This window comes from Emydura macquarii, unplaced genomic scaffold (assembly GCF_026122565.2).
Source record: "Emydura macquarii macquarii isolate MOO-44397 ecotype Brisbane River unplaced genomic scaffold, CSIRO-AGI_Emac_v2 contig_527, whole genome shotgun sequence".
Lineage (NCBI taxonomy): Eukaryota > Metazoa > Chordata > Testudines > Chelidae > Emydura > Emydura macquarii.
The window spans coordinates 1,368,870-1,383,437 of record NW_027130664.1 but is presented as its reverse complement, the minus strand read 5'-3'; the positions used below and the strand labels follow the sequence as shown (position 1 = coordinate 1,383,437).

Here is a 14,568-nt window from a genome sequence, read left to right as displayed (position 1 = left end):
GCTGTGATAGCTGATGGATTCCTTCACCAAATAGTCACTGAACCAACAAGAGGGGATGCCATTTTAGATTTGGACCTGGTGAGTAGTGAGGACCTCATAGAAGAACTGGTTGTAGGGGACAACCTTGGCTCGAGCGACCATGAGCTAATTCAATTCAAACTAAATGGAAGGATAAACAAAAATCGATCTGTGACTAGGGTCTTTGACTTCAAAAGGGCTATCTTTAAAAAATGAAGTTGGAGTTAGTTGGGGACGTGGACTGGACTGAAGAACTCATGGATCTAAAGGTGGAGGAGGCTTGGAATTACTTCAAGTCAAAGTTGCAGGAACTATCTGAAGCCTGCCTCCCAAGGAAGGGGACAAAATTTATAGGCAAGAGTTGTAGACCAAGCTGGATGAATGAGCATCTCAGACAGGTGATTGAGAGAGAGCCTACGAGGAGTGGAAGATGGGAGGGATCAGCAAGGAAAGCTACCTCTTGGAGGCCAGAGTATGTAGAGATAAAGTGAGAGAGGCCAAAAGCCAAGTAGAGTTGGACCTTGCAAAGGGAATTAAAACCGATAGTAAAAGGTTCTATAGCCATATAAATAGGAAGAAAACAAAGAAAGAAGATGTGCAATTGCTAAGTACTGAGGATGGGGTGGGGAGGTTAAGGATAATCTAGGAATGGCTGAATATCTAAACAAATACTTTGCCTCTGTTTTTAGTTAGGCTAATGATGAGCTTGGGGACAGTGGCAGGGTGGCTAATGGCAATGAGGATATGGAAGTAGAAATTACCACATCCGAGGAAGAAGCCAAACTCGAACAGCTTAATGGGACTAAATCCGGGGGGTGGTGTTTGGATAATCTTCATCCAAGAATATTAAAGGAACTAGCACATGAAATTGCAAGCTCATTAGCGAGGATTATTAATGAGTCTGTAAACTCAGGCTGTACTGTATGACTGGAGAATTGCTAACATAATTCCTATTTCTAAGAAAGGGAAAAAAGTGATCCAGGTAACTACAGGCCTGTTAGTTTGACCTCAGTAGTATGCAAGGTCTTGGAAAAAATTTTGAAAGAGAAAATAGTCAAGGACATCGAGGTTAACAGTAATTGTGATAAAATACAACACGGCTCTACAAAAGGTAGATCGTGCCAGACCAACCTGATCTCCTTTTCTGAGAAGGTAACAGACTTTTTAGACAAAGGGAATGCAATGGGTCTAATTTACATAGGTTTCAGTGAGGCATTTGATACGGTTCCACATGGGGAATTATTAGTTAAATTGGAAAAGCTGAGGATTAGTATGAAAATTGGAAGGTGGCTAAGGAACTGGTTAAAGGGGAGACTACAACGGGTCAGACTGAAAGGTGAACTGTCAGGCTGGAGGCAGGTTGCTAGTGGAGTTCCTCAGGGATCGGTTTTGGGACCAATCTTATTTAACCTTTTCATTACTGTTGCTAGCGGCTGGCTGGCTGGCCTGCTCCTCCCCCGTGGCAGGCAGTGGTACACAGGGCACTTACAAGCCAGTGTTCGAAGCACACTAGACCCTGCCTTTGTCGGACGTTGGTCCTTCCCCTCTCCCCCCCATGGTGGCTCCATCCTGTTGTTAAAGGTTATTTGAGCACAAGGAGGATTCATGGACTAACCTGCCCCCACTCTCCTTGCTAGTTCTTGCAGTTTTACAGGCACACCTTCCTCTATTTTAAAATAGTTTTTCCTCTCCCCTGTTGCTGCACGCAAGACCCACAGAAGCAAAAGAAGCCGATTGACTGCAGAAGAAACCTGAAGTGGGCAGCACACAATGCTGTCGAATGCATAAAGTGAAGTGAATTCAGATCACTTGTGCTCCTCAGTAACACCTGCCACAACAGCAAGTCGCAAAAGAGCCGATGGAGTTCTGAGTCTTTCCTCTGACGTTCTCCCTTGAACTGCAGTAGATCGTTAATACCAGCGGGCGTGCCACCCAAGTGCCTAATTCAGTGATCCCGAGTGGGGAGGGGGGTGCTTAGCCAGAGCTTCCGTACGACTCGCTGACCAGCCCCAGTGCCAAACGCTCCTGCCCTCTCCCTACCATACCGACAGGAACAAAATGCCGGGGGGCGGGGGAGCCATGTGTTCCTTTTCATGGGCGGGGAGGAGAGCGGGGCCTGCCAAGACTGTCAATGGTCTCAGAGAAGAATGGTGCTGTGAGCGTGGTGCCGAGTTTGGACTTGGAAGAGCTGACTTCAGTTCCTGTCTCTGCCACAAACTTCTGGGGTGACCTTGGGCAAATCACTTAATATCTGTGTTCCTCAGTTCCCCATCTGCAGAACAGTGACAATGGTGCTCTCTTCTGCCCCCCTTCTGTCTTGTCTATTTAGCCTGTAATCGCTTTTCATCAGGGACTGTCTCAGACTGTTTTCACTGGGCCCAGCGCAGGCCCACGCCGATCTTTTCTGAGGCCTCTCCGTGCTACTATAACGCAGATAATAAACATAATAGCCGTGCTTGGATCTGTGTAGGTCCCATTGGGGACAAAGAGGCCCTGACTGTCACTTAATGTTGTGAAGAGTTGGTGGCGGCGCTTATTTAATTATTTGTATTTCAGTAACCTCTAGAGGTCCCAGCCCAGGGTCAGGGCCCCATGGTAGTAGCTGTTGCACAAAAACACGAGAAGACAGTCCTGGGCTGTTGTCGTAGAAGACGGTTTTGCTGCGAGAACAGCTTGTTTTGCATCGAGAGGACTCTGAGCAGCCGACAGCACCCTGGGAGCATGTGCGTCTGATGTGCTGCACTGGTCAGACCCTGCTCCAAAGCGACTGTCCGAGGTTTCGCAGTTGCAGATTACCCAAGTTTTAGCATGTGTTGCGCATACTGGCCTTGCGACTTTCTTGCTGTCGTACCCTTACCAGGGACATTGGCATAAATACATCTGCTCCTGCTGTTGGTTCCCAACCAGAAGCAACTTACAAAATGAAGTAATTAACACGGGGCCCTTGGATTCCAGCGCCTTGGCTGAGCGCTCAGTTCACATCAAATGAAAGCCCCTTATCTCTTGCAGCTCAGTAATGAGCCCAGCCCTGCTGTAGCTACACGGCGCTAGCGTGTCCCCAGAACAGTCCCTGTCACTGGGGCACAACGGCGCTGCCTGTGAATTGTCGCTTCAGAGAGAATTTAACCTATGAAACTATAGCTCTGCTCTCAGAATGGGGACTGGCGGCCCTGCTTCACAGCGGCCTGTGTGTCATTCGTTGCCCCAAATCCATTCGTATTCTCTGGCTCTGCAGGCAGGGGGATGGCAGCAGAATATTTAGACACAGACTGGGAATAAAGGAGCAGTTATGAGGCAGTAGCTTCTCCAGTCAGCTGGTGGTTCTGGGGCACTGACATAGGGCCAGAATGATTGATTGTTCCGGTTTTCCTGTCTGGGTGTTTGCTAGGGTCCCCATCCCTGGAGGATGTGTGGTGTCTTGAGCATAGACAGCAATAATCTCCCATCACCTCTCTCCTCACCCCTTCATCAGCAGCAGGAAGCGATAGGGCCAAAGATTTCAAAGCTGTCTAGTGATTTTGGTGCCCAGCTTGGGACACGTCCAAGCAGCTCTGTTTTCAGAGGCGGGAAACCAGCGCATTTGGAAAGTTGGGCCCCTTAAAGGCATCTCAAATTAGGCTCCCAAAATCACTCCTGAGAATCTTGGTGCCAGTGTTTCGTTACTTGCCCAAGGCGCCATGAGTGGCTGAGGAAGCAGGGTTCTGGATACCTGTGTCTGCAGCTGATGTGTTTTGTTTTCTCTGTTTCAGAGACTAGAAAGGTGCGTGGGCATTGTGACGTCGCTGACCAATGGGGTGTCGGAGAGGGAAGCTAACGATGCCCTAAATGCTCACGTAAGTGCCGGGTATGATTTTCCATTGACTGCTCTGAGATGAGGCAAGGTAGACAAGGGCTTATGGGCTGACAAGGGAGGAGTGGCCACTCCCTCCATCCTTGTGCTGCCCTGTTCATGCAGCATTTCCCCTTGTAACTAATTGTAACTCCAAGCCCATAAAGCATACACATACTCAAGAGAAATACCTTAGTCCTTAAATATTATCCAGACGTACATCTCACAATGGTTAAGTCATGACAAGTTACAAGCTTTCTGTAGATACCTTACGGATAAATATCCTGTAAGATGTGTTTGGTGTAGTGAGTTGCCAGGTCTGAGGTGAGAGGTGTTTGCAAAGAGCAGGAGACCCTTTGCCAAGAGGTTTCTATGTCACAGAAGTTAATCCTGACAAGAAGAAATAATTCACCCTCTGCTGCCAATGCACAAATATCCCCAAGAGACAGCCACCATGTGGGCTGGCAGCAAGTGTGTGACCCTGCTCGGAGCAGTGGAGTGGGCACTGTGCCATCTTCACCAGTCTGAACACTGACAAGAAGTTTTCCATAATTATTTTTTAAGAAAAACTTTTACTCCGTGTCAGTGAAATCCTCAGGAGGCCGTGCTACACGGTGTATCCCTGCCGAAATCTGACTGGTGTTTTTTCTCTTCCATCATATGCCCACACTGTAAGGTTGCTCATGAGTGCTGGACTGTTGGTACTGATCTACCAAGGGAGGGGTGCGTGTGCACGTTAGTGAATGCACACGTGGTGGTGGTGAGATGCATGTGAGTGCAGTTATCATGCACCTTTTGGCACCCTCCCTCCACGTACGCATTTGTCTCTGCTTGAGCCCTTCAAACAACCCCAGCTTTGGAATGACCATTTCCAGCGGCCCAATCTTCCCACTGAAGGAAATATCACTTGCTTCTAGTCCTGAAAAGTCCCCAAATCCCAACCTGTGCCCTGGTGGTGTTGCCGTGTAGAGAAAACTCGGGTCATGTTGAGAGGTTCTAAAATCTGTTTGCTGCAGTCTCCTTCCCCGTAGCGGGAGTCACGGCACTAGGTGAGCCGGGCTTCGCAGCAGGCAGGACGCAAACATGGGGCCTGCCAGAGCCCACTGATGCTAGTGGGAGCCTTTCCCATGTGTCTGATGGCCAAACAATCCTGACACATCTCCTGTAAAGCCCAGAGGCTTTTGTGGTGATTCTCTGGAATAACCTGCATAACTCAGGTGGGGCCTTGCTGTTTGTGAGTAACGGGGGTGTCCGGAACTCATGCCAGTAAAACCTTCGGCCCACTCCCCACCACCACGGGGGAAGAGCGCTGAAGCGTTTCTTGAGCTACATATTTTAACTGTGAGGTGCATGCGTGCACACGGGTGTGTGTGTACACACACGAGTCGCTTGCACAGACTCAGTGGGCTTTGCAGATATAAATGTTGGAGAGGCCCTGTAACTTCCTGCTGCTGAATTCCCTGGGGACGGCTATGCACATGTCCTAGAACTGATAAGAGCCTCTCGCCTCATTGACACCCCACCTGAGCAAGGTCCAGTGTTGCCCACCTGTGTTGCTTCCCTTTTCCCTGGCAGGTGTGTAAAGGAGCCCCTCAGCATGAGGAGATCTGTCTGGGCCTCTTCACCCTGGTCCTCACCGAGCCTGCCCAGGCCCAGAAGGTAAGGCCCGGAGTGCGGATGGTTCCTTTAACTGAACGCTCTGCTTGCCAGACGTGGCTGTTGCAGTGAGAGGCGTTTCTAACGGGGCGGCTTTTCAGAGGCTCCTGCAGCCACTGAAGGCTTGCTGGGCAGGTATCCTCAGCTCAGTAGTGACGCTGGAAGAGATGACTCTGCTCCTGCTGCTCTGCTTTCGGTGTGTTCACATGGCACAAACGTTGGCCTGCGTACTGCAGCAGCAGCTAAGCTGGGGGATGCTAATACTATGGTATCAAGGAATGGAGTCTTGGCAGCAGCAGGATCTTTGGCATCTCCTGGGCAGCCTACTTGTTGTTGATGGAGGGATTGCGGGGGAGGTGTTGGCTCCTAAATAAATGATGACAACTGGGGAGGGCAGCTCTGCGGTTCCAGAATGGAAATGTGTGCTGGCCGGCCCGATGTATTTGCATACAGAAGTAATCATCTCAACGCTAGATAATAAACCAGTTCAGCTCCTAAGCAAACTAATAAGTTTGCAAGCTGGATTTTATTGAAATATTTTTTGGAACGAGGCTGTTAGCTGCTATTTAATTTCCTGGCTGCAGGTCAGACACTGGTACTGCAAACCAGTGAAGCTTTGTGGAAATGAAATCGAGAGTGCCTTTTTTCTTGTAGAAACTGTGACTCTGTGTAGTCGGTAGAAAGATTTGGAGGAAGGATTTGCCCTGCTTTGCAAATGCAGTGAAGTGTCACCCAAATACTTTCAGGTGCAGACTGCAAACAGCTTCTCAGCAGGAGTAACTAAGGCACAAGGTGGCCAAGTGACACTGCCAGAAACCTCCAGTCGTGTGGTAGTGTTTGAAACGTGGATCCTGGGCTTCTTTAGCATGCAGCCTTTTGCACTAGCCAGCGAATGACAGACTTTCTCTGTAGACATGCCTGCCTGATCACCCTACGAAGGGAACTAGAGGTCACTGAAAAACAAAAATACAGCATTTGGCTGTATGATTCCTGTTGCAACAGACCCAGGGGCCTCCCTTATGATTGGGGCCCATTGTGGTGGGTGTTGCCCAAACACAGTAAGAGACAGTCCTTGTTCTGAAGAAAGAGCTCAGTCACAGTGAAGATGAGGTGTGGGTATAGCAGGCGGGGAGGGGAAGGGAAGGGTAACAGTGCTGGGGAGGTCTGATTAGAGAGACTGGCTATGTGTGCTATTAGCGGTATTAATGAAATGGGTTCGCTGTCTAGTAATAGGAGTGACATGGAAAAAGCAGCTCTTTTGTTGTACCCAGTCAATCATTTTCCCCCTCTTCTCCTGTCAGTTCTTTGGAAGCCTTGGCTGCCGTATAGAAATGAAGAATGTGAGTCAACAGTGCGTGTTTGTTTAAACACCGTCGTCTTGTTTGCTGCTAGTACAGCTTGAAAATGGGTTTGAAATTGTTTTCTGTTTTAAAATCAGCGTACATCTGAAACTGCTTGTGCTGCCAGTTACTTTTGGATGTGGCTTTCCGATGCAGCTGCCCCTTGGCGATTGTAATCTGTTCTTCTGAACTGGCAAATGTTGAGAGCATCATGAGTCTCCACTAAGTGACACGGCTCGAGGGTCCGGTGTGAGTGAGGGGGACGTTCCTCTCTGAGGTACCTGGACATGAGCTGGTTCACACAGAGACCCTAAGCAGTTGAGCATGTGCCTGTTCCCACGGGTGGTGTCTCTCCAGCTCTTAAAGTTTATCATCGTTGCTGCAAAGGTGTGGCCATGGGCCTGGATCAGCGGGTGTCATGGGACCGGGTTGGAAATGCCGCGCACATTCAGAAACGGGTCACCGGGAGTGCTCTGTTGTGGAGTCTCTCTGTACCGTGAAGCCTAAGCGGCCCTGGAAGGACTGCGGGTTGCGAGTGCTGCTAAGGGGTGTTTGGGCTGAATGCGTTTCAGGAAGTAGGCAGCACGTAGCATGTAAACTCTCCAGATGAGGGCTCTTCATATCTAGTGTAAGCGGGGCTGAGTGGCCAAGTCTGAGGGATGCCACGTAATTGGGCTAAGTGACTCGTGTGAATTTCTCTCTCAGTTGAGCCACTGCTTTAAGGATAGGGCTCTCTAACCCAGAGCCCTAGGGCCACATTAGGCACAATAATTCACCGCCAAGCCGGGATTGCTAAGCGGGACAGTGTCTCTTCCAGTGAAGCTGTAGTAACGTCCCCAAAATAACTCTTCTTAAAAAAACAACTCCCCTCTCTGATCACTAGACCCCCGCTCCCCCCGCTGATGCAAACAGGCTTCCCCTCCCCTCGGCTGAGCCGCCTCTCACATCGTTCAGCAAAGCTGCCTCCGAGTCCTGACGCAAACCGTGTCTCCCCGTCGTGGCTGCGCTTGTGGTGCCAGCACTTGGAAAAATCTCTCTGAGGCTGATTCTGGACACGGCCCCTGACAGCTACTGCAGTTACAAATATTAAATGGCTGGTTCCTGCCTCCCAAAAACGTCTTTCCCCGCTCCTAGCTCAATGCCCCCCAGAAATGTAGGTGACTGCTCATCCCCGGCCCGCATTCTCTAATATGGAGACTGTGTGGTCTCTTCAAGGGTTAAACTCCTGAAATCCCCGACTGTTGAGCTGTGATGAGCAATAGCTCCAGTGTCCGGGCGCCTGTGCCCCCTGTGCGTGGTTGAAGTGCGCTCCATTCAGACTCTTCCTTGTGTGTGGAGCAAAGGGTTTGCAGCCCCAGTGTCTGACTTCCCTTTAATCTGTGCTGTGCCCTCAGGCTGCCCTACTGCAAGGGGGAGAGCGAAGCCAGTCTAGCAGTTCCTGTCTGCTCTGGCTTCTCAGCATGTTGCTCTGTGGGAGCGGCAGTGAGGGGGAGAATCCTCCGTGAGGCTGCACTGCTGACAGGCGGTGACTGCCTCGGAGGGGGCAGTGGTGCACAGCTGCTGCCATGGCCCTGCTCATTAGGCGCGTGGCTGGCCCCACTGCTTTAGTCAGGTTTGCTCTAACAAGCACATCCGTGTGCTCTGGGAGTAACTGGGTCAGGCACCGGGCTGGGATTTGGGTCTGCTGTCTTTGGTCATTGCCTCCTTCCTTTTCCTTTCCCTCTGCAGCACCTGGCATTGGCCACTGTCAGAAGACAAGATACTAAGCGTTGGTCTGACCCAGTATGGCCGCTCTTAGGTTCTTACGTTCCTTTCCCCCACCGAGTCCCCATGCTGCATGCCGCCAGCAGGTGACTGGAGCCAGGACTGCTGGGATTCACTTCCGGCTCTGCCACGCACTCACTGCAGGACCTTGGCAAGTCCCAGAACCCCTCTGTGCCTCCCCATCTGTCTGTACAGCTGCTTGCCCAGCTGATAAGGGGACTTGTGGGGCTCACCACTTGAGAAGGGCTTTAAGATCCTTGCATGAGGGTCACAGCTGGCTAGATCGCAGGTTCAGGAATGCCTTCACCCATCCCAGAAGCACAGTCAGTCTGCTCTAGGGTGGCCCCTGACATCTGTTCACCAGAGCACTGTGACCCTTCACGAGCCCCGCAGGGGGAATTGGAGCTCCTGGCATGGAGCTTGGCGAGGATGCTGGGGTTAATGAGCACAGACAGGCCGTGAGATCTGTAATGACCACAAGGCCAGGGCCACGGTATTGTCTCCTGTAAAAAAGGGGAGGCACTGCCTGAGAATTTCTGGGTGCGAAAGCCGTGGGGCTGGTATACTTTATTAGCGTCTCCTGCTGTTTATCTGCAGTTTGACCTTTTGGCCCCTTGACCCCTCCAGACTCCTCCTCCCTCCCCAAATCTATCATCTTTGTTTCCTGTTTCCGTGCTCCCCAATCTCCATGGTATCCATTTACATCTGCAGAGGCAAGTTTGGTAATTCCATGCGCCAGTTGGCCTGCAGCTGGGACCTTGCCACTGCAGGGAACGTAGCTACCTCGAAGGCAGGCTGGGCCTGGCGGAGCACACTGACGCTGGCGGTTTGGTGGTAGGATGTTCGGGCAGCCGTGGGGCTGATCTGCAAGAGGGATTGATTTAATTGTGGACTGGAAACATGACTGAGGTCTGTGCTTCCCTGCCATTGCCGCATTGAGAATCCTGTACGCTCTGTACCCACTGCGTGCTGGGGCCTCTAGCTAGCAAATAGCTGGCTAACACAGCCAGCGACCTGGGCACCAACTGGAGTCCATCGTACCGATTGCTCCCCGCCTTGCCGACAGGGGTATGTAGTGTCGGCACCCAGGGGCTTCGGGCTTGTGCCATGGACTCGCGATGGGCTACTCAGGCCGCCAGACTGCTGGGTGCAGGTTCCCTCGCATTGCACCCTGCTTGCTCTGCTGCATGTGAGCACTCTGCAGCGAATTAACATCCCTCCCTACACACGCACTGCCCACCCAAAGGACAGAGACACTCTGTGGACAGTAAATCCGGAAAAGGCACCACAGATCCCTCCATTGGCCACTTGTTTTGCTCCCCGTTCCTCCCAGCCACCCTCTTCTCTGCTGATGGCACTTCCTCGTGCTAGCTTCTTTGGTCATCCCTTCCTGTGTCCCAGTTCCACCCTTCATTATCACTCTCACTGCCTAGCTGCCGCCACAGGCTTGCCTGCTGGGGAGACCATCCTCCAAGGGGTGGTGGATTTACAGCTTGCCCTGCTTTGTGTGGAAAGCTCGTTAACATCCAGCCCTCAGCTTCCCACTGCTGGCGTGGGAGGGGAGTTGAGCTGCCACTGACACCTTGCTGGCTGATTAAGAAGAAATCCTAACACAGCCGCTCCCTTCTCAGCCTGTTGAGGCTCAGCTGAGAGATGCAATCTCCTCCTCCCACTTCATCTCCTTGACCCCTTCGCTGGGAGAGGTTCACTCGTCCAGCTGTGAGAGCCGGGACGCTCGGACAAATACCCAAGTGACAGCAGATGATCTGTAAGAAGCTGCCTCCTCCGCCCGGCCCCCTCTTGCTTTAATTAATGTTTTGCTCTGGGACTGGAGGGCAAACAGAACCCTGTCCCCTGAGTTGGAAGCAGCTGCTTCCCTGACATCTTTCCATTGGGTCTCCATCATGCGCCACCCTCCTGCTGTCATGTGGAGTGGGGGAGGCTCTCCTGCCCTGCCTGATTTATCTGCGTACACTGCACATCCATCAGGTTGTTCCCTTCCTATTAATTAAATGGCCTATCTGAGTGGTGGCTCTGACCTGCCGGGAGCAGGGACGAAATGACGGATCACTTGCATCCTTGAGGCTAATCCAGAGATTCCGGTTCTCTTCCCACCCCCTTGCCTTCTGAGCACTGTAGGTTCTTCCCCTCATGCCACCCACCCTTTGCTCCCCTTTGGCTCCCAATCCCAGGGCCCAGAGTGATTAAACAGGAGTCCTATCTAATCTGCGTGGGTCACTGTGGATGACGCGTGGCGCTTACAATGAGAATTGCACTCACTGTCCCAATTGCCCTGGAGCCAAGAGCCATTCCAGACCTGCTTTTTCAAAGCAAACAACTTTTGTTTCCCCATACTCCTTGGGACCCCGTGGGGTGAGACGGTGAAATATAACTGTACCTTCCGTACCCGTCACTGTGGTACCCAAATACCAAGCCTAAGACAGCACCTTCAGAGTCCCTGGCCAGGCTGCTGCCCCCTCCTCTGGGTCCTTTTAGAACAGGCGTAGGTCACACAGTCTGTCATCCTCACAGCTTCATCCTCCAGTGTTGAGAGAGTCGGGAGCTGTTCGGGGCTGGGCTCAGTGGGCATCACAGTGAAGTGAAGGCTCCTGCTGGGCTTGTGCCACTGTGCTCGGCGTGTAGTGCCTCCCTGCAGCATGGAGACGGCTGGGAGCATGGCCGCTAGCAAGCTGTCATGGGGGAGCTGCAACTATTGGAAGCCTGCAGGGTCTAGTCCTGGAGCCTCAGCAAGTTTCTCTTTAAGAGCAATTCTTTTAATCCCCCGGGACATGCCGTGGCCGTGTAGCTTCCTGGGGTCACTAAGCTGGTGTGCCCAGCTTTAAATGCAGACGGAGCTGAGGCGACGCCTCGCAGTATGGCAGCCGGAGGGTCCCGGCAGGAGAGAATTCTGAGGAAAGCAACAGAAGGAAAGATGCTAGACTCAGAGAGACGAGGTGGGCGGGGTGATGTCCTGAGACAATACAGCTGCAACAAGGGTGCATGCAAGGGAAGGAAGGTACTACAGGCAAGACATGGATCTCGTGAGCACTAAAAACTCAGGGCGTAACTGTCTGCACGGGGCAGTGGCAGGGGCTCACCTAAAGTCCTCCGAGGACTAGTAGCAGAGTGGCTTGGGCTGTAATTCAGGACAGGAAGAGGTAAGATCTGCACCATGGGGGGTGCTGAGCCTGGCCCAGTCTCCTGAGGGAAGAGGTAGCAGCCTGATCATTTGAGACGGACAAAGCGGTATGGAGTTTAGCAGGTGGTGTAATCCCGGCCCGGGCGCTCCTGTCAGCCCCTTCACCTCCGCCACTCGCCCGCTTTGCGGGAGTTGCAGTGTGCGTAGCACATTGAACTAGTCAGGTGGCTGCCCACGGTTGGCGTCAGAGGCTTCCACGGGGAGGCAGCAGGCTGCACAGGGTCGGGACCTGGCTCCTGTTTGCAGAAGCTTGTTTAGCATTTCAGGATGATAAAAGGCCACCGGAAACCTCCACCTGTTGCGTGAGTGTTTTATCCCCTCAGGTGCTGCATGAAAGGGGGAGAGCCTGAGCACAGGGAGTCTAATCAAAGAGCTCTTTCAGGGCCTCATTAACTCTCCGGAGGAGAGTGCGGCTATCCGGCACACCGGGCAATTAACAGCACAAACTAACTTCATGTGGAACCCACCCCCCTTTCCTGCCATGCCCACCTGACCCGGGGAGAGCCCGCAGCCCTGCTCTCTGGTCAGAGCCTGGGAAGGCCCTGCCTTTGCCTGGAATGTGACCCCAGAGTTGGCTGTCTCCAGGGTCTGCCCTAGTTTGGGCTGGGCCAGGGTCTGCCCGGATTTCAGCAGCACTGGTTGGGCTGTGAACTGAAGCTGGGCTAATTTCTCTCTCCGTGTTGAGTGAGAAGCCGGCCTTGCTTAGCAGAGATGTGGGAAGGAGCTCGGGGCATGGGAATAGCCTGCTTCCACTGCTGCATCTCCATGCAGTCCTCCTTAGCTGGAGTCCTGCTGTGCTTTGAGCTAGTGACTCGGGGGTGAGGGGGTCAGGATGTGTGTGTTTTACTAGGCCAGACCTCTCCTCGCACTGCCCTCTGCCCACAAGTGGAGAGTTGAAGGCTTCACTTCTGGCATCGGCCTCTGCAAGCAGGGCTGCATGGCAGGGGCAGAACGTGGGGGCGAGAAGGGTGGATGTGGGAAGCTTGGGGCCCAGCTCTGTCAATCCAGCAACTTTCACCGACGTTTAAAACAGCCCTTGAGTTGGGAGTGCAGGGTAGAGGGTCTAGCCCAGGAACCGGTGATGGAGGGAGTCAGGAGAAGAGCAAGCTGGGAACCAAAGCCTGGGAGAACACGGAGGCTGAGCGGGGCTAAGATGGAGCAAGTCTATAGCTAGGTGTGACAGTGGCTAGGCCGAGTCTGAGGGGAAGGGAGCCTGGCTGTCCTGCCTGGGCCTCCAAGCTACTATCCCGGGCTCTTCCCTCTGCCTGGATCTCCCAGGGACACGCTAGCTTTATATGCCGAGTCTCATATTAGTTTTAGTGTCCCGAGCCCTTAGCCAGGATCAGGGGTTTTATAAATCAGTCAGTTCATTGTGCTGCTCGGGCTGGGTCACCTGTAACCATCTCCCCTTGTGTTCTCTCTGCTGCAGTGTTACCGGGACCTGGCGCTGGTGAGCCGAGATGGCATGAACATAGTTTTAAGCAAGATCAACCAGATTCTCATGGAAAAGTACTTGAAGCTGAAGGACACCTGTCGGACTCAGGTGAGAACTGAAAGGAGGCAGCAAGCCCCACCAGGGCGGCCTCAGCATCTTGGGGTCTGGTGATGGGATTGGAGCCAGAAGCCTGGAGGGGATTTGGAGGAGAGAGCGGTGTTGGATGCGTGTCGATCGCCCCTGGGGGGCCAGCTCCCTCACGGCTGCTAACGTCCTCTCAAATGTGACCCTCATGACTTTGGGGCTGTGGGTGTCGCTGTCTGTCTTGTGCCACGGAGGTGTAGCTGTGGCTCCGTGGTCAAGGCTGTGCGGAGATCTGCACTTGAAGCAGCACCGAATTCCCCGTCTCAGGCTCGCTCGGCTTTTCTCTCTCTCTAGCTGGTATGGCTGCTGCGGGAGCTGGTGAAGAGTGGGGTGCTCGGGGCGGATGGCGTCTGCATGACCTTCATGAAGCAGATTGCAGGTGAGTGCTGCCTTCGGCAAGGTCCCTGCCGCAGCAGGGACTGGCCCCCCTCATGCTGCACTGCCCCAGGGCCTGGCCCAGCAATAGCTACAGCAGCAGGGAGCCCGGGGGGCCCACCCCATGGCAGCTGGAACACGTGGTCGGGGTCTGGGTCTGAATCTGGCATGCTGCTTTGCCTCAGCTGGGGTGGGTCTGGGACTGCAATGGAGTCAGCTCCCGCCCAGCTCCCTGAGCCGTGCTTTGCCGCTGTGGTGATCTAGGTGAAAGAGCAGCAGTGTGCGTTTCAGCGAGCCAGCTGAAACCTGCCCGTCGGGTACTGGCTCCTGGGGATGGAAGGGCTAGTGCGGAGAATGAACAGATAATAATTCAGCCTTTTCACAGGCCTGCTGCCTAGGCCTGGGAATCTGCAGTAGCCCCAACATCCTCCCCTTGGGGGGTTAACCCCTGAGTTGAGCCAGAGAAGCAGTGTGAGGTTAGACAGACAAACGCTAATAGAGTGTCTGGAGCAGGCAGCGGGAGTGTGGATTCCCCAACTTGTCAGCATGTCGTCCCCTGTGGCATAGCCCGGTAGAACCTCCGATGCCAGCCCTGACCCAACTCTGACATCCAGGCTTACATCACCACCAGCAGGGCTGGAGACTTGTCCCCTGAGCCAGGACTATCCCATGCAGGGCCCTGTAACTCCTCCAGCTGCTCCCTCTGGTTCTCACCGTAAACAGCCCCCTCTGTGCCATTGGGCCACGGGAGCAGTGTCCATGGAGGAGGAATTTGTCGTGTAATAACACTTGACATTTCATTTTTATT

The 14,568-nt window shown here is 53.1% G+C and overlaps 1 protein-coding gene across 4 annotated transcripts in view; it reads left to right on the top strand.

Annotated features, from left to right (window-relative positions):
• INTS3 (integrator complex subunit 3) overlaps positions 1–14,568 on the top strand; it is a 71,044-nt gene that overhangs the window by 6,543 nt on the left and 49,933 nt on the right. For all 4 annotated transcript variants that reach the window (XM_067539295.1, XM_067539296.1, XM_067539297.1 and 1 more), the window contains exons 2-5: positions 3,768–3,851; positions 5,423–5,506; positions 13,236–13,349; positions 13,680–13,764. In XM_067539295.1, the coding sequence (XP_067395396.1) occupies positions 3,768–3,851; positions 5,423–5,506; positions 13,236–13,349; positions 13,680–13,764 (367 nt within the window). The remainder of the gene's footprint in view (positions 1–3,767; positions 3,852–5,422; positions 5,507–13,235; positions 13,350–13,679; positions 13,765–14,568) is intronic.